This window comes from Triturus cristatus, chromosome 3_2, assembly GCF_964204655.1.
Source record: "Triturus cristatus chromosome 3_2, aTriCri1.1, whole genome shotgun sequence".
Lineage (NCBI taxonomy): Eukaryota > Metazoa > Chordata > Amphibia > Caudata > Salamandridae > Triturus > Triturus cristatus.
The window spans coordinates 794,080,442-794,101,035 of record NC_140584.1 but is presented as its reverse complement, the minus strand read 5'-3'; the positions used below and the strand labels follow the sequence as shown (position 1 = coordinate 794,101,035).

The following is a 20,594-nucleotide window of genomic DNA, read 5'->3' as shown; positions in this document are numbered from 1 at the left end:
TTCACCTTAGGTTTTGAGCCACTTCCTGTCGTGGCACTATGCCTACCCACACAAGTGAGGTACCATTTTTATCGGGAGACTTAGGGTAGTTCAGATTTGTAAAGCAACTGTTATTACCTATTGATTTTTGATGCATTTCTCCCTTCCAAATGAAAGACATTGTGTAAAAAAAAAGTCATTTTGAAAAATGACCAATAATTGTCATGCAAGTATGAGTATTCCCAATTTCGAAAATGTCCAAATATGCACTGTTTCTAAACTCTGTAATTTGTTCCCATTTCAAAAATACATAGGTGTCTTTCATACCGATTTTTCCATGTATATATTTTCCCACAATAATTGCTATATACCCGGAACAAAAAAAAAACCATTACAAAATGCTGCTCAGTTTTTTACTCTGGGTTCGTTGGGCTCTTGGTGAACCTACAAGTCCTATATATCCCCACAACCAGGAAGGTCCACCGGATGTAACGGTACATTGCTTTCAAAGAGATGTCATAGTTCGAAGAAGTTACAGGTGAAAACGTTGACTCAAAAGGCTGCTTTTCTCAACAAATTTTTTATTTTTCCTATATTTACCTGTTAGTTTCTATAAAGAAACCTTGATGGATCTACACAAATGACCCCTTGCTGAATTCAGAATTTTGTCTACTTTTTAAAAACGTATAGCTTTCCAGGATCCATTATTGCTTTTCTACCCATTTTTACCATTATCTGGAAGGAGGTTGAAAGCACAAAAAATAGCAAAAATAGGGTATGTCCCAGAAAAATATCAAAACTGTGTAAAAAATGTTGGATTTCTGACAAAAATCTGTCATTCCCTAAAAGCTGGGGAAATTGCGATTTCAGCCCCACAAACCCTTTTTTGATATCATTTGCAGAGAAAAACCCAGACGCTTTCATTTGCAGCCACTTTTCCCCATTTTTCACAAAAAAACAAAATTTTGCTGTATTTTCACTAATTTCTGGGAACCCTCTAGGAGAATCCACAAACCCTGGGTACCTTTAGAATCCGCATGATGTTGGAAGAAAAGGACGCAAATTTGGCGTGGATACCTAATAGTGGTCAAAAAGTTACAGGGGCCTAAGCGCGCACTACCCCAAATAGCCCAAAAAAGGCTTAGCACAGGAGGGGAAAAGGCCTAGCAGCGAAGGGGTTAAGTAGGTTTCTAGGCAACCAGTGTGTGTGTTTAAATTCTGCTCGGAAGAGTAGAAAATGTGTTCATGCACTACACAAACCTGCTACAAGAGGGCGCTCCTCCCCAGTACAAACTAAGCAGGAGATTGTCTGCAAGGATAATTGTGCAGTGAAGCACGACATTTACGTAGCTTGACTTCGGCAGTTGTGCCGTTTCTGTGTTGTGAATCTGTTAACTTTACTCAGATGATCGTCCTCAGAAACAGATACGCTTGATTTGGCCCTGCTGGAAATTTAGGACTTGCACATCACTCACCCTAGATGTCGGCAACAAGTTCATAATTTACAGTAACATATTTCCACCATATAGCACCAAGTAGTGAACTTATTTACACGTTTGTATCGAAGCATTGTGCCATCCATAAATTAATTACTTTCTGCCGCTCAGGAGACTGAGCAAAAGGTGTTTACTACTACTCCATCGTGTAATTAGAGAGCATACCTCTTCACCAAAGAAGTAAAAGTTGCAATTACTCTCCATATTGTGATAAAGATATTATTTCCAAGTTGTGCATAATTATTGAGCTGGAGGGGAGGAAGGAGTCTTTTATATATTTAAACAGAACAGATAAAGCCAGTGTGCTATGACAGAACATTATAGTGCGCAAGAGCTATTAACAACCAGAGAGACAAATGACATTAAGCCATTAAAGAACAAGCATTGGAAACAATCTCTTGGCATGCTGTGGCGGGGGCGGGGAAGCGCATTCCAGGCGGGGTAGCGGACCCAAACGGATTGCATGGCGGCACGATGCACGTGATTATGCGCGTGCTCGCCATGCAATCCACTTTTGGGAGCACTTTGAAACGCCCCTCTTACTAGAGTCTCGCATGGCGATTGCGTAAAAGCAATAGCTAGGCGAGACCTAAAAACGATCCAAGTAAACCTTATTCATTCATTTATATTGTATTCATGCATTTATAAAAAATAATTTTTTTCCGCCTGCGAATATGTGTGACAATACAATGTGGCCCTCGTACTGAAAAGTTTCGTGACCCCCTGCTCTATAGGATTAAAATATAAAGAGGAATGTATTCCCACCTCTGAGGGTTCTCCCCAGCCTGCCTATAGTCAGACCTCCATTACGGAGGAAGAAAAGTCTCACAATCTGTTCAAATAAACGTTAGTGATTTGAAAGAAAAGTGCATGAACACACTTCTGCCAAGTTCACACAGAAATAACCTTTTTTATGCAAAAACTATTCATGTACTCCTGTAAGAAAAACAATGGCACTAAAATCTCCATCATGGCCCCGATAACTTATCCATATTCTCCTGATAGTGTTAATCTAATGAGATGCATGCAGCTATTTCACAAGATGTGCTGCAGCAATGCAGCTAAATTAGGCTTCACTAAGGCAGTTTTCCACATTCTCTGCATAAATCATGCCCTAGTAAATCTCTCGCTTTGCAAAGAGGCTGATGCTTACCGTTGGTTTTGGAGAAATGGCATCCTTTTGAAGAGCGTGCAACCTCTGCCAAGGCCCTGCGGACAGCCGGTAATCGCAGCATGATGCTGGAAATAAAAAAGGAAAGAGGCTCAAGCGAAACCAGAGTAAAATAGACATCTAGATATTATTATAAGATTAGAGATGTATATATTTGATCCGCACTATAATTAGAAAAAAATAAAAAGCATTGGCAAAGCCAATAGGTTTTTCCTATTCAAGATCTTCTGGATTTGTGAAGGGTTTTAGACATGTAGCACAACTGCGCCACGCCAGTGTTGACTGTGTCATAGCACTATTATTTTCTTTACTTTCAGTCATGGTGCACAGCAGCACTGTCAGTGTTATGCAGCATGGCTAAAAATAGGAAAAAACGTACATGCACGCTGCACAGAGGTGCTGGGCATAGCGCCAGGGTCATCAATATAGGACGCCGGAGCACAATGACCTACTAGGTTGCCTGTCTCTTTGCCGTGCTGAGCGGCGATTGCACATTCTCCTCATGAAATGTGATACGTGAAGGCAGTTAGGCAGTGGTTAATTTGTAATAAAATAAAAAAATAAAAAAAAGAGTGCCGGTAGCTCTGCTTAGGAGCCCGTGGACGATATAATTAAACGTCAGTGCATTGAATACCAAGGATAGTAGTCTTAAATTCAACTCATGTCTTTCTCTATTCTTGCTTTCTCCCTTTTTATATAAATATTTTTTTATTTTTCCATAACAGAACACTAACAAAACGGCACATGAATAAATCATACAGACAGTCAGACATTCCTTCTTACATTTAGCGTGTTTGTTACGTCCACCGGTTGGATTGTAAACTTCAGTCATCTGTGTGTTGTCACATATACGTACGTAATACCTCACATGTAAATCACAGTATTATATTACGGAGATCTCCTTCATAATGTTTCTTCTGGGTCTTGTGGTATAAGTGGCAAGGTGCATAACTCCCCCCTGTATATGTTCCACCCTTTCCACAGTCGTATCCACTTTTTCGGGCACCCCCTGCATACATATACAGTCTTTTCAGCTACCATAGCCATATCCAGGTCTTTACACCATTCTGTGAGCGTGGGGGCGGCCGCTGCACCCCAATCTCTTGCGATATTCTTTTTTGCCAACATCATTCCTAAGGTTGCCCATGTCTGTCTTGTGGTGTTAAGGTCTGTGGGCTCCCATATGTTTAGAAGGCAGCGTTTGGGTTCAGGCGGGACTGGGCTGCCACTGAATCCATTACCAATTTCCAATATTTCACTATCGCAGGGCACTCCCAGATAGTGTGGAAAAAAGTGCCGGGTGCCGTATTTTGACGGATATTCTGTCTTCATTTCCGGCGTCTTTCTGATTTGTGTGCTTTTCTCCGTCTCTCCCTTGGGAAATGTCTGGTGTGGATAAATAATTTCCGGTCGCGCCCTGCCAACCACCGGCTCAAATTAACCTCTTCAGTGCCCATGACGAGATAGTCTCGTCATGGAGCACGGTTGCGCTGTGCCCATGACGAGACTATCTCGTCATGAACCCCGCCCGCTAATGTAACGCCCGGCACAGGGGGGGAAAAGGGCGTGGCACTGAAGGGGTTAAGCACTAAAGTAAGGAAAATTCTATAGGCAATTATTCCAAGCACCGCCTACACTCATGTTCCATAAAAAATAATTGCCTCTCCGCATTTCTCTTTCTATGGGCACCACTAGATGGCAGCATTGACTGTTTTCCTTGCTTCTCCTAACCTACAAAACCATTAATACCGTAGGCAGCGCTCTGAAGTTACGTCAGCGCTTACAAAACTGCTTTAATAGTTAAAAATCACATTCAAGGACACGGTTTTAAACTAAAAGAGTTTCACATAAATCGAGGGGCTAGTTATCAACTGCTGTTGATTTTGACTGTACATCTACAATAAATAGCCACAGTTCACTGAAAAAGGCATTGCATAGTAAGAGCTGCATTTAGTCCAAAACTACCAGACACAAAGGACTCAACAAATGCTTGACTGAATAGTAGCCATAAAACATACTACATTCTTTCTCTAACATGATCTCCAGAAGAATGCAGAAGTAGGTGGGAGCATAAATGTGCACTTGTGGAGTGCTGGATTAAAAACTTTTTTAAAGTAGCTCGCAAGCATGCAACCAGTGGAATTACACTGGCCACAGACAGTAAACTGTAGTTGGTCAATGCTTCACTGCAGAGAAAGAAATTGGTAGTCCAGGAGGAAGCAGGAAGCCCAAGAAGTCACTGACCAATAAGAGGCAAGGAACCAATGGCGAAGTGCAAGCCAACCAATGGTAAGTAAAGGGCAGGCTCTACATCCCTTTTCGGCTTTTTTAGGTCTTGCCTGCACCAGTGTATGAAGAGGTATTGTATACACAAATGGGCGGATTTTGCTCCTATTGTGGTACTTTTGTTTTCTGTTTCTCTATCATTGTTCCTTCCTCCTGCCTTTCTCGTCGTTGCTTGCTTATTTCCCCACCTCCTCCTGGTCCGCAGTTTGACCTGCCCCCCCCACCAGCCTCCTTTGAGAGTTCTCTCAAGTAACTATAACTTGTGCTCTAAGGTAACTATAAATCGCACCCCTGCAATGTACAGTTTACTCAACAACAATTTTACTGCAAATGTTGCAGTGATATTAATAATGTCATAGAAGAGGTCATGAGTGATGTAATATGTGGGGTAATTAGCACTGCATGGTGAGTGGGCGTGTTATAGTTACCATAAGGCACAAGTTATAGTTACTTGAGAGAACTCCAGCTATAAATGCTGAATTCCTATGATTTTGTGAGTGTAAAATCTGAACGTAACTTTTTTTTTTTTTTTTTTTTTTTTTAGGAGGGAGCACCCTCATTGAGCCTGAGTGACCTCCACCTCCCCAGGGCTTTATTGATAAAGGAGGGGGCGCACTGGGCCCCCTCCTGAGGCTCTCTAAGCCACAGGGACCACCACCTTCCCAGGGCTAAAGAAAGAGTAATTGGGGGCGGGGGATTGTGCAGACCACCTGATCCTCGTGGACCACCACCTCCCAGGGGTAAATAACAATTAATGGGGGGGAGGGGTCCAGTGAAACCCCCGGCCTGGCAACCACCACCTCTCCTGGCAAAAAAAACATTGATAACAATAGGAGAGGGGCTGCGCAGAGCTCCTTCCTGGGCCACATATGGCCCCGGGGACCACCACCTCATGGGGCCACGTATAAAAAGTAAATTGGGGGGTGGTGGGCTCCCATCCTGCTGCCATTAATGGCCCTGTGGATCGCCACCCCTCAGGGCCTGGTTCCTGCTATGTCCCGGGGTGGTAACCCCCAAGACACAGCTCTTTGCTTTTGCTTGGTGGGAGCTGACAGTTCCCACCACGCAAAAGCAAATACTCCGGTTCCAGCTGACGGGAGCCCTCAAAGTGCTCCCGTCTGATGCAAGAGAAGGTTTAATATCTTTCCCTGACCGCAGACATGCGGGCAGGGAAAGACGAAACGATTGCTCTTACACACAGTGAGCTGCATTTTCAGTAGCTCACGGTGTGCTTTAGCAGTGCCGGCTCTCGCAGGAGGCGGGTAGCTGGCAAGGACTGCGGGGGCCTTGAGCCTCCCCCTGCGCTCCCATTCCACACTGGGAAAGCTCAAAGGCACCCAGTATAACATGGCCGAGCCAAGAGAGATGGGGTCTCCGGAGCTGAAACCAGTCTGGGAAGGGGTCTGGTAATGCATTTTGGCCAGGGGATGGGCTTCCGGGGCCGAAATCAGGCTGGGGAGGGTGTTATGTTATGTTAATACATTTATAAAACGCAAACGGTTACCCTGAGGTGTCCTGGCGCTGTTACCAAATCCTATATGCTAAATTACCAAGAGCAGACTGTGGAATGAGCAGGTTTAGAGGACAAATAACCATGTTTTTAATGCCCTTCTGAAGGACAGCAAATCTGGCAGATTTCTGAGCTGAGCCGGAAGATCATTCCAGGCCTTGGCTGCCCCCACGACAAATCTTCGGCCTCCCCATGAGAGCTTTTTTATCTTGGGGATAGATGCCAATTTCGCACCCAGTGACCGCAGATTTCTAGTGGGTGTATACCACTTTAAGTGCTTTTGCAAATAGTCAGGCCCGGTCGCATGAAGAGCCTTAAAAACAGTGCTTAATGTTTTGAAGAGTATCCTTTTCCTGACTGGAAGCCAGTGTAGCTTCTGAATTTCTTTGGAGATAGGTGCAAATTTAGGGATCCCGGTCAAAAGTCTGGCCGCTGCGTTTTGTAGCTTGTTAAGAAAACGTTCCTGGATGTTTAAATGGAGACTGTTACAGTAGTCGAGTCTAGACATCACCAAAGCAGAGACCACTGTTTTCTGGCTTCCAGCCGGCAGGAAAGGCAGAATTTTGTTCACAGTCCGCAGAACAAACAACGTAGAAGAAGAGACTGAATTTAATTGGGCTCCCAGATTCAGCTAGTCGTCTATAATTACTCCCAAATTGTTTACTTTTTGAACTGGGACTGGGAGGCCCCCCATGCTAGCCGGCCACCATTTCGCATTCCAAAAGTTTGGGGCATTTCCAAACACTAGGACTTCTGTTTTATCGGAGTTCAGCTTTAGGCAGTTTTCCGCCATCCAGTGACTCACAGCCATCATGCAGTCATGAAATCTGTTTACCAAGCTGCCCTCCTGTCCTGGCTGCAAGGATACCACAATTTGGGTATCGTCTGCGTAGGATGTTAAGTCAAAACCCAAGGTCTTAATAATGGGGGCCAATGAGGACACAGATATTAAACAGGGTCGGGCTCAGGGACGAACCCTGAGGGACTCCGCAAGGTAAGATAAACGGTCTTGAACAAAAGTCACCCATGGAAACCACCTGGGATCTGTCAGCAAGAAAGGATTTTATGAGATTCCAGGCCTTGCCCTGAAGTCCGCATTCCCAGAGCCTATCCAACAAACATGGATGGTGGACCGTGTCAAAAGCAGCGGATAGATCTAATAATATCAAGGCTACCCTTCCTCCCGAATCTACAGCTCTTCTGATCTCATCCGTGGTTTTCAGAAGTGCCGATTCTGTGCTGTGGCCACTTCGGAAACCATACTGTGTTTCATCTAACGTCAGAGATCCGAGAAGAAAGGCCGCCAATTGTGTATTAAGGGCCTTTTCCACCATTTTGGCTGGTAATTGGAGCCTAGATATAGGGCGGAAGTTAGAGGGTTCCAATGGATCCAAGTTGGGTTTTTTTAAGGAGGGGTAAGATTGATGCCTTTTTCCAGAGCATGGGAAAACATCCGGTCTCAATCATAGAGTTAAACACTGGGGTCAGAGCTTTACTCAAAGGTACAGCTACTGACTTTGCAATGGACACCGGGCAGGGGTCATAAGGTGATCCAGATCTAGCTGTTTCCAGGAGAGCGCGTACTTGGTCAAGAGGTAGAGCCTCACATTTTTCGAGGTCTACCTTTGGGGCATAGTTCCCCCTCTGATCACCCTCGTCACTCCCCACTGTCGAAGAACCGTTCAAGGCCGAAAAGATCACTTCAACTTTATTTTTAAAAAAAGGATGCGATCTTTTCACAGAGTTCTGCGCTTGGTTGCAATCGGACAGGGCGTGGGGAGGAGAGGTCCAAAACAGTTTTAACAAGCATTTGCAATACAATAGGTCTCGCATTTGCAAGAGTTTGAGCAATTGGCATTGTAAATGCCTATGCCTTTTATTGATGTGTTTTGAAAACCTGCAAGCAGTGCGTAAACACGCACTTTGTACAGATAGTCTTTGCTTACGAGAAGCAAGGCTGGCAGTAAAATTGGCGCAGTTATTGCCAGCCATGCTTTCTCGTAAGCAAAGGCTATAAGTACAGAGTGCATGTTTACGCCCCTCTTGCTAGTTTTCAAAACATAAATAAAAGGCATTGTCATTTACAATGCGAATAGCTGAAACTCTCGCAAAAGCGTGACCTATTACATTGCAAATGCTTTTTTTTTACTGAAAAAGTTGGAATGAGATTTAATGCGCTTTTCAGGTCAAAAGCCTAAATGGAATGGAGATGACTTGGATCCCTCAGTGATAGTGGCGACATTGTGACTCCTGGCCTGGTGTTTCACCCTGGAGCACTGGCCTCAGAGTTACATCCATGGTGACTCCTCCATGCCATTCCTCCTTCTGGAGCCTCCAACACTAAGACCAAACTTCTCAACTACTCAGCCGAAGCGATCTGCTCCCTGCAGACCATGCCTGGGTGTAACTCTACCCGAGGTGATGAGCCCTTGTGCTCAAATCTTCAGTGAGAAATCCGCTTTACCCTCAGGGTACATTCTGATCAGCAGCGCACTCCACACGGTGTCCCAGGTCTTTCAGTTTAATGCACGTCACACGTCAGCAGATGTGGTTTTTAGTTTTGGGTCCACTTGAGAATTATAACTTGTTATCACATCACTGTGCCAATGAGGCTGGCAGCATGTAGCTATGGACTTGTGTCATTCACAGACCAACGCATGCTGCCCTCTCCCTTTCCATTACTAGATCCCGACAAGCACAGAAGGAGTATGGCTCACAGCCATCCTGAACGAGTACAGCAGCTGTCCTGGGAAGGGAATTCACCCACACGCCCTGTGAAGGAAATTCACCCACAAGTCCTGCGAAGGAAATTCACCCACATGCCCTGTGAAGGAAATTCACCCACACGCCCTGTGAAGGAAATTCACCCACACGCCCTGTGAAGGAAATTCACCCACACGCCCTGTGAAGGAAATTCACCCACACGCCCTGTGAAGAAAATTCACCCACACGCCCTGTGAAGGAAATTCACCCACACGCCCTGTGAAGGAAATTCACCCACACGCCCTGTGAAGGAAATTCACCCACACGCCCTGTGAAGGAAATTCACCCACACTCCATGTGAAGGAAATTCACCCATACGCCCTGTCAGGGACATTCACCCACACATCCTGTGAAGGATATTCACCCACACGCCCTGCAAAGGAAATTCACCCACACCTCCAGTGAAGGAAATTCACCCACACTCCCTGCAAAGGAATTTCCCCTACATGTCCTGTAATGGAAATTCACTTACACACTGCAGACACTCGTAGCACCGCAGTCCATGCTGCTGCGTTTCGCTATCCAGATGGAAACTGTTTCATTACAAGAAGGAATATTTGGGTTCAGGCAGTCTGGCAGGGGAGGTTTAATAGTGTGAAAAGTTATGGACTGTACTTGTGCCAATTTTGGGAAGTCTTTACAGAAATGTCATGACATTTGTGCGGTTTTCAAGAGAAACATGGTGCAAATGTATCTTCCTGAGTGTTAGGCTGCTGGTAAACACCCCACTCTCACCCGCATCACTTCCCCGCGACTAACCAGGTGTGAGGCTGTCCTCAAGTTCATTGGGCGACAGTTTTGCTGAGCAACGAAGGATAAATCCATTAAAAAAAGCCCAATAGCCAGTCTGTGGAGTCTGGGGCTCCTTCGCTAATGCCTCTTGTGACAAAGAGTGTCATCCTTCCAGGACCTGGTTCAGCTTACGTATGCAATCTGACTCTGGAGCGCACAGAGGGCGAGGTGATCCTATTCTCTGTCTCTCCTCACCATTCCTGCATGTCTTGGTGGCAGAGGAGACAGTGTGCATCCACTTGCCCCCCCAGGGACAGAACCAAGCGAGCGGGGTACGGATTGTGGACCCGGCTTCGTGAAAGCCTTTCGTTAAGCCAGAGAGACGCTGCTTTTCTCGCCTCTCCTCTGCAGGAGGCGTTCATTGAATGTTTAAATTCTCTGCTGTTTTTATTTTTCATTTTGTGCAATTGTTAAGGATGCCAAAAAGAATTACCATGTGCAATGTTATATTCTCTAGAGTGAACTGCAGGGAAAATGGTAACAATAAAAGTATTAAATTTGTCTTGCTAAAAAAAAAAAAAAAAAAAAAAAAAAAAAGCCTAAATGGAAAACAATGTACTTTAAAGGTCTGGCTAAAGAGGCTACAGGTAGCATTCATCTAAATATTGCTCTTACGCCGACATCTACAGACTGGTCACAGTGGAATAATGCAGACCGTTTCTTTTGGCAGTTTTGTATGGCGCGAACATGTGTGAAGGTGCTGGAGCACTTTAAATGAACGCCAGTTACATTACACAAGGTCATGGTCTTTATTTGAGTCACGGAGATATTAAGCGGCTTGCCCAGAATCACACGATGCTGACTGAACCGACGCCAAGACTTTAAGTGAGTCCCGTTCCCCCCAGTTCCTAAGTAGGCAGTGCTACCCTAACACCACATCCTTCCCCCAAGGGAGCAGCAGCCTGCGCTTTAATCACAAGTAGATGATAGACTGATGAAGTATATTGAGGGTATATTGAGGGAGGATGGTGCATCAATTGGGCAGACATTTTGTTCTCTTGATGGCGTAGGTTTGATGTTGTGAAAGGAGCAAGAAGGGCCCGCCAGTAGTGGAGGAGCAGATAATGGCATGTTGAGAGTTGTGCTGGAATTAAAATGTCTTTGGATGATATGCTGCGTTGTGGAAAACATGAAGGTGTTAATTTTTCCTTCATTGTGTTCGACTTTAAGTGTCTTCGAGCTCTGCGGTGGAGACTGCAATGTTGACATTTAGGCTCAAAGCCAATAGTCCCGTCAGTGGTCTAGAAATAGGACAGGTGAAGTGCAAGGCGCGTGCCTCATGGAGCTGTGCAATGTGCGCATGAAAGGAATGCAGATTTGAATCTGCATATTTCTGACTCTGCTTTATATTCAGCAGTGTTCGTTTAAATGGCAGCGTTCCAGTGCTTTAAACCCAGTGAATCAAACCATCTGCACATTGCCAAATAGCCAGGCACCACATTTGCGCAGTTCCATAAAGAACAAGTTGATCAAACATTTAAATGCAAATCAAATAAAGTAAGGCAGATGGAGTGAAACCACAACTCCCTGTAAACAAGTAACCTGTCGCTCATTAGGTGTAAACCTGAAATGTATTTAGAGGTAGTCTGCAAAGTTGTCAAACTGTACTCTTGTGTGATGATGCCCGATGGACACTCACTGGCAGTGCGAGCACGGCCCAAGAATGGAAGGGGAAAAGCCACCACAGGCGCCCCCGCGCACTCACCTAAAGACACTACAGTAACAAGCCTGGGAGTTACTAGAGCCTCTTCCGCCAGAAAGCAGCTCCATATCCGGGCCGGGGAGGAGACGTGGGAGGTCGAGGGCTGCCCGCGCATGCGCTGTAACTGAATTTTTTGCCCGTTCTGCGACTGCGGCTCGTGCCCAGTGGCGGCGGCGTGTGTGGACTTCAAAAGCCGCCGTACTTTAATGAGTGCTGCATCGTGCAGCCCAGGGAGGGGGCCGCCAAAGCAGCCAAGGCAATAAAAAAAAAAAAAGGAGAAGTCCTGCGGGAGCCCACCCCGCCTTCGTGAATGCCGCATGGTTTCAGACGGGGCTCCTGTGAGCAAGACGGAGCCCCGCGTGGTGCTGCAGTGAGCTGCTGAAGACACACGACCAGCCGGAGTCCCCACAAGAGCTGGTAAGTGGGGCATGCTGTACGTAAAGTGCGCCGCGCTAGGAGCGCACGTGTGCATTTAAAAAAAATAAAAATTGCATGTTGTATATTTAAAGCGCGCCGCGCTTGGAGCGCGCGTGCACATTTAAAATAAAAATTACATGAGGCTGGTGAGGACGAAAGTGAAACTGCATGCTGGCTTGCGAGGGAAGGGGGACAGGAGATGTGCACGCCGCGTGGCTGTAAGCGCGTACACCAACTCAAATCCGCCGAGACCATGCGCGTGCCCATCTCCTGTCCCACTTCCGAGGCAAGTCAGCAACAATAGATCTCGCTGGCGACAGCGCTTCGCGCTCGCCAGGCGAGACCTAAAAAGGGCTTTGGCTGAGTCTTTAGAAAGCTCAATTTTATTAACAAAAAAATTTTGTTTAGTGACAAACAATAATTGTTTGGAATTTGCTAAGCCTTTCCTATACGCCACCTTATCGGATTCCTTGTAACCTTTCCTCCATAGACGCTCCAGCCGTTTACAAGTCGGTTTACCCTGTTTCAGTTCTTCTGAGAACCAGGGGGCCGACGGAGTAAGTCTCTTGGGTCTAATGCTCCTGGATGGAGCAAGTCTGTTACAGGCAGAGTTAACCCAACTCGTATAGGAGATGGCCCCTTCCTCTGCTTCTAGATTTGCAGGAGTAAGGGAGGCCGAGAGGAGATCTTGGAGTTCCCCTGTATCCATTCTATTTCAGGGCCGGAACTCGATATGTTTCTTGCTCTTTGTCTCCCCTAGGACGTGTCCCTGACTAGCAAGGTCAAACAAGATGGCCGAGTGATCAGTCCACATCAAAGGCCTGACTTCCGTGACTTGCAGGCCGGGGTGGTTGGAAAAAATGCCGTCAAGCGTGTGTCCTGCCAGATGAGTGGGATCCATAACCTGTTGTGAAAGTTCCACGCTATTCATAATATCTAGAAGAGTGGCTGTATCAGGGTTAGGAGCACCTCCAAATGATAATTAAAGTCTCCCAAGACTGTATAAGACCTCTGACAGATACTGTCTTCCAGCAAATGATTAATAGCTGAAACAAAAGTCTGCTTATTGTTCGGGGGTCTATATAATAAGATGCCTTTGAAAGTGTGGTGGCTCGATATATTAAAATTAAAGGCCAATGCTTCACACCCCGCATTGGCTATAGGGTGAAAGATTGCCTTGAAAGAGCTGGGGTATATTCTAGCCAAACCTCCCCCTTTTTTTCCCCCACCCCTGTTCAGTACGTGGCACACAAAACCTGGCGGTGTTGCTTTTAACAGATCCGGGCCTGAGGCATCATCGGTCCAGGACTCAGTTATAAACGTCAACTGGATATTGTTATCCTCAATGAAATGTGCACATTCAGTACTGTGTTTAATCAGGGATCTAGCATTTACCAGTGCACATTTACAAGCCAAAGCCTGGGGCTTGCGGTGCCCAAGCCCAATCTCTTTATCCTTGTAAGGTGTTAAAAATAGCAGGTCTGGTAGCCTGGAGTTGCAGGAGACACATGCCCCCGATTGGGGAAGCTTCTCTGTATTAAATGCCCACCCCTCGCAATTAGGTTTCCTCCCTCTCCCCCTTAGGCTCATGAGTGCCAGTTTCGAGTAGACAATACGAAAAGGAGTACCTGTGTCAGTTGACACAGGGGCTGTGGCACTCGGCACAGGCCAGGCGCGGACGGGTGCAGATGGGCTCGCCTTTGGCGTGCCGCTGGCGCGCTCGCGCCATAGCCCTAATTATAGCGTGTGGGAGTCAGACGCTAGACTGCTCCCCATGCTACACCCAAGATGGCGGGCCCGCCAAAAAGGCTCCTGGGCAGGTAACCTTGCCGCTTTCTAAGAGTATACTGAGATTTTAAAAGCCAGGTTAAAAGTGTCTTAAAAAGCACCATACATATCACAGTTTTAAAATAGCCCCAAAGCAAAATGAAGTTAAAAGCACAAGAGTATTTTAACAGTGTAAAATAAAATTACCGTTTTAGGATTAAAAACGAGACTGATAATACAAACGCACTGCAACAATCGCCCTCTGACTCCCGGCTCAAGCCTCAGGAGTGGTACACGCAAGACCTCTCCTCAGTTAAGGCCAGGCCCCGGGGGTGCACTGCCCCCCTCCCCAGGGCAGAGGGTAGGAAAAAAAAGGGCAGAAATGGAAAAAGGCATCAGGGTAGAGAGCAGAAATAGTAAAACAGAAGGCATAAAAAAAGAGCAGGATAAGCCAAACAGATGATAGAAAAATTAACTAAACAGGCAATACAGAGGGCAGAAAAACAAACAGGAAAGGCAAAACAGCAGAAGAGGGGAAAACAAACAGCACTCCAAGACACACACACACACACTCCCTCACAGACCCACTCAGACTCACGCACCCACTCAGACACTGATACACTCACTCAAACCCTCTCACTGATACACCGACTCACAAACCCACTCAGAGACACTCAGACACATACACTCACAGACCCACCAAGACTCCCTCACTCACTGACCCACTCAGACACTGATGCACCCACTCACAGACCCAGTTAGATTCATGCACTCACGGACAGACCCACTGAGGTACACATAACACCCACTCACAGACCCACCTAAAGACTCATGCACCCACTCACAAACCCACTGAGGTACTTCTGCACCCAGACACAGACTCAATCATCAACTCAAGCACCCATTCACAGACCCAATGTGACACTCCTGCACCAACTCACAGACCCACGCAGACACTAATGCACTCACAGACCCACTCACTTACGCACATACTCGCAGACCCAATCAAACACTCATGTACGCACTCCACTTACTGACGCACTCACAGATCCACTCTGTACCCACTCACAGACCCACTCAGACACTCACACACCCACTGATAGACCCAATCAGACATTCTCATACTTACTCACATACCTACTGAGACACTCATGCACTCACTCACACACTCACTGTCAAAGGTTAGTGGTTACAGTTAGGAGATAAAGTTGAAAAAACCTTAGAAATTCCCTTGAAAAAACCACAAAGGTTACAAGGAAGTTATAGATAGACTCGGATTTCACTCGTACAAAACCAGTGAAATTCATCAGTTATAGTTAGCCGAGGTAACTATAACTTACTCCTCTGCAATGCACTGCTTATGACCTCACATATTACAGTTCCGTGATTATTATTGATATATAGATATAGCTAAGGAGTAAGTACTTTTGCGGGTTTCCAATTCATTGTTGCTTCCTCCCGCTGTTGCTTGCCTGTGCCTCCCCATCCCCTTCCACTTCGTTGCTTGACCTGTCTCCCCCACCACCTCCTTCGTCTCTGCTGGTTGCCCTCTAAGCTTTGTTTGTTTCATTGAGTATACACAAAGTAATGTTATAGTTACAATCTATACAAAAGGAGCATGTGATTCATCCAAATAATGATAGTGTTCCAAGCAGTGCGCTCATATATCGTCCATTCTCTGTGTATCCAATCAAGTAAAACCCAAGGGAGTATTGTATAATTGGAAAGCCAATTCTGAATTTATTATTCAATCCAATTTTTCAACACAAAAGGTACATTATCCAATTTATCAAGCCAACGCGTTTCGTCCTACGCGGACGTCATCAGGGCAATTACGTTCCACGCTTCCTTCTAGCGCGTCTCCAACACTTTCCTTCTTTGGTAAACCGTCACAGTGGATATTGTTCCTCTGGATAATGTACCTTTGTGTTGAAAAATTGGATTGAATAATACATTCGGAATTGGCTTTCCAATTAAACAAGACTCCCTTGGGATTTTCTTGACTGGATACACAGTGGATGGACGATATATAAGCGCACCGCTTGGAACACTATCATTATTTGGATGAATCACACGCTCCTTTTGTATAGATTGTAGTAGTTATTTTTGGTGGCCCAGTGGCGGTGGGACCACATAAAGTAGAGCATGATCAGAACTTTGGGAATAAGTATCCCAGAACAGACACCTGTGAGCACTTTGCTTGCCAACATCACCGCCAGTTTGTGTATTATTAATGTTATAGTTAGGTGAATTTGTCAGTGGCAACATTCACGTTTTGAACTACAAAAAACCACAGATATTCACCAATTATAGTTAGCAGCACTGCCTATAACTTGTGCCCCCGCCATGCATTGCTTATGACCTCACATACAACACTCATGACATTCTATAACATCATTTATAGCATCACTGATGACATCTCAAATGAAATCATTGATGACATAGATGATAGTTGTCCTGTTACATTTCTATCTAATTTTGTACAGCTTAGATTCAGCCAAGTGTTTACAAAATGCATGTGCTCCCAATGCACCATAGCTGTGGAGAGATCTTGAACAAGTTATCGTTTTCTTTTTATTCAAGAGTAACTCTGTGCGCTGGTTACAGTTGACTTGTGTTCCTTATGCTTCAGAGAAGTTTTTATTAGAAAGATTCTACGTAGTTGATACAAACTTTTGTAATCTGCCTTGAATTATTAGAAAAAACCTTGTCAAGAGAGGCTGTGTGTACTAGGAACTATGATATACATGTCTGCTAGTTTTGTTACACTAGATGAGCTATTTGTAAAGTTTTCCCCACAGACTGAATGGTGCAGGTAGTGTGTTTTTTAGCACCTTAAAGATTTGGTTATTTTTAACAGATCGTGTTTTTTTTCGTTTTACATATGTTGCATAGTGTAAACTGGTCTTAGTAGATCTTTTTAATACTCTGCGGTGCATTTTTCATGAGAATTTCATTGTCTGCAAACATGGTGATACAGAGTATACGCTCTCCATAGAGAAAAAATACCTGTTTACAGTAACTACTTTTCGGCTCATATCAATTTTGTTTCTCAATCTAGATTTGGTGAGTGTCAAGGTTTGATAAATAGAAAAGCTGTAGTGTTGATACCTACCCCAGCCCGAGCACTTGTAAATGATTGAGCCACACATGGAGCTTAGTATTACCTGCCTTTATTCATCAACGTGTAACAGTGAAATGAATATTTTATATAATTAATTCTATGACCCACGCACTTAGGTCACTGTTCTACAGAGTTAGTCAGGAACCAAAAGGGTCCCATCATCTCTAACTCACAAGACACTACATCTCCCCTTTTGTTAAATAAAAAGTACCAATAATACATATACATTACAACTCTTCACTAAGACATTTTGGTGCTTGATCCAATCGGCCAGATCTGGTCGTATGAGGCTGAGGAGATACCGGAGAAGGGTACTGTTGTGTTTCGATTTAGATACCCGTATATAGGTTTCCCTGAATCATGTCCTTGTATAGGCACAATTCGCATTGCCCTTTTTCAGGCATAGAATCCCAGTCCTTATTTAGGCATTAGCCATGCTAACCAAATACAGGCATGGTTACCAGCATCCGTCCATCCCACGTCACAACGAGTTCTTAGAAACCAGACCCTTAAGCCGAACGGGACTTTCCCTAGCTAGGATTATTGATTTCTCCAAGAACTCATCTATTACGCATGAATTACTATTCCTTAGGGATTCATCCATGACGTCTTTCTCTGCCTGACTTTACGTCAATGCTAGCATTACTAAACACCTTCCAGGTATAAATATACCTTCCCTTACCATGGCAAGCCACAGCACGACTTGACCGCACGATTCGCCACGGCAAGTTTGGAAAAGACCAGATTCCGGCCTGACGCACTGACCAGATGCAGTTATCCCCGCTCGCAGAGAATCCAGCTTCCAGTGTTCGGACTCCCTTTGCGGGGTGTTAGAGTTTGAGACCCGGAAAGAGAATCCCACCTCTCTCATTCTAAGGTATGGAGCTGACTAGAACCTAGAGGGACTCTTGGCATACTAAACTTAGTATATACCATACTATAGAAAACAGCACCTACTTCTTACCTCGTACTACACTTAGGTCAGGTACACTGGGGTAGAACTATTTAGAAGCATCAGACGAGTATTCACGTTTTAACCGGTGTTATTTATGTATTTATATATGAATATATGTCATAGCTAAAAAGACAATGCTATTGCAGTATTATTTCTTCTTACTGCTTACGCTGTGTTTATCATATCTTGCTTACTGTCCAACGATTGTAATAGCTCATATCTTACACGAGAAACAGGATTGTTCAATAAACCCTTTTATTCAAACACCTTTCAATCTGTTATCTATTGTTTCCACGATTCTGGGGATTTGATATATTTGGTCCTTCGGAACTTTTGAAGATTTCATACTTATTTAAGATATCATTAAGTGACCTTATTAGCTCCGGTACCTATTCTGATGATTAGGACTTTGAGACTGTTAATAACATGATGTCTGATATAGAAAGGTCTGCTGCAGTCTCTAACCACGAATACTTAGAGGGTTCAACAGACTATGAACAGCTTTTTTTTTTTTACAACCACCATGGTCATCATTTCTTGCATAAATCTGCAACACCTAGAAAAGTATTTATGTATAACCAATGGGAACATTGTCCTACACCACCAAGGGGTAGCTCAAAAACTTTTGAAAGGAAGTTTCCATATTTTTCAGGGTACAATACATCCAGTCCATAAATATTTTACTTTAAAAATGTGAACAAAACAGGAACGAAAAATATGTTAACTAATACTAAACAGATTTATTACGCAGCCTTTATTGCCCACCTGTCTAGACAGGGTTTCGACTTTTGGAAAGACACAACTGACACAAAATCTGTCTGGGGTACAAAAGATTGGCAAGTGCAGGGATATAAGCTTTGCTTAGAGCCTGCATCATCCCACAGCAGATAATGTTTTTGAATGACACTGTCCGACAAACGTCTTGCCTTGGTATAGCCAAGATCAAAGACATGAACACACTATCCTTACCTACACCTGCAAGTAATAGCACTACACAGGGGGAGGTCGACATGCATACTATCTTACAAAACAACAGATCAGATTCCAAATGGAAAAAATGGTTGCTCTGGCCCACAGACATCGGTCAAAAAAGATTCCTGAACAAGATACAAGGTTTAACAATCAATAGGCCCGACCCACGCTATGTTCAAAGACAGCATCCAGGGGTAGTAATAACATACAGTGTAGGAAAATTATGCCTCGATTGGCTAAAGACATCTACACTAGAAGATGTGGAACAACACTTATCTTTACTTAAAGAAGATGCAGACCTTAGGGAATTCTTGCTAGGTCCAAGAAAACTGCGTCAAAAACTTTTCATATATGCCGGCATCTATGCGGCTTATAATGAAATATGGAAGGTTACCCAAGTAGACGCTGCAGAAAGAATACGAGAAATTGATCGTATTAATTTAGAGAAATCTCTTGCTGTGATCGACAATGGGTTTAACGACTCTGTCATCCAGCATATATATTCATTGGGCAACATTGTATCCTCTGCCATAGACATTGTGGAACAAGATTTAGTCCTGCTGTGTCAAGTCCAGTCTCAATTACGTTATATTCGGTCATTAAGCGGGACGCTACAAAACTTGCGTGCATGCTATGTGCCTTGGCGTTTCATCAACACGTCTTCTCGGTTTTCGGATTATAATCTCACTGAGAAACAGATCGAACTGGCACAAAGGGGAGAAAAGTATACAGTGCTGAGCATTGAAAAACTGGAAAAATTGCCATTTACGGTAGCAGAAAAACCAGCTACAGAATGGATCATACATGGCAAAATAACTCTGCCTGTTACAACTTTCCATTTTCAGTATTGCCTTAAACACATGCCAATAGGCAAATATGAAAGGTTGAGTAAAGAATACATCAGGACATCCTGGGATTTACCTTACACACACAGATGTTGGAGTGGGGGGCGAAAAGTGTTTATTAGCGGTACACACTGTGAAAATGCATTGAGCGGTTCACTCATATGTCGGGATATTAGTTTACACGGGGCCTGTAGCGGTTACACTGCAAATTTATCCTGCCACTTGCAAGGTTCACCTGCTGCTGTGATTAATCCAATGTTTGGACAACTTTCAAATGGGAGTTACCTCATGTTGAATGATCAGAGCTGTTGTGGCATGTTGCCAGGTATCCCATATCTAGTACCGGTTACTTCCAGGGTCACTTGCTGTATGCAAGTCTTGTGCCCCCAAATAGACACAGTCAGGGAGTCGCCTTTATGGCCTTCACTGAACATCCCTTCTATACGAATTGATACTTTAAGCAGAATAAAAGCCATTCTTTTCCAACAAACATGTGCCTTTGACCTCGGCCAAAGAAACCTATGATCTACAAATCACAAGGACTTCGGCTGAGATACAGGCTCTGTTAAGGACAAAATGCCCTACACATTTCACAGAAATGTTGGGACGTATCTTAAACATGTCTGATACGAGCGGTATTGAGCATGTATTTAAGACCGTATGTCCGGGACGGTTAATACCTTTTCAAGCAGTCCTCGGAATCATTCCAAACTTCATGCACTCTGTGTTTGGTGGTCTGCCGCTAATTCTAGCAATCATCGCAGGAATCCTTTTTTTTATTCCTACTGCTAAGCTATGGCAAGCCAATCCACCAG

General features: G+C 44.5%; 1 protein-coding gene across 2 annotated transcripts in view; it reads right to left on the bottom strand.

Annotated features, from left to right (window-relative positions):
• The window catches only part of NDUFS1 (NADH:ubiquinone oxidoreductase core subunit S1), a 568,511-nt gene that overhangs the window by 484,944 nt on the left and 62,973 nt on the right, over positions 1-20,594 (bottom strand). For both annotated transcript variants that reach the window (XM_085648921.1, XM_085648922.1), the window contains one exon: positions 2,629-2,714. In XM_085648921.1, the coding sequence (XP_085505047.1) occupies positions 2,629-2,710 (82 nt within the window). In that variant the 5' untranslated portion in view covers positions 2,711-2,714. The remainder of the gene's footprint in view (positions 1-2,628; positions 2,715-20,594) is intronic.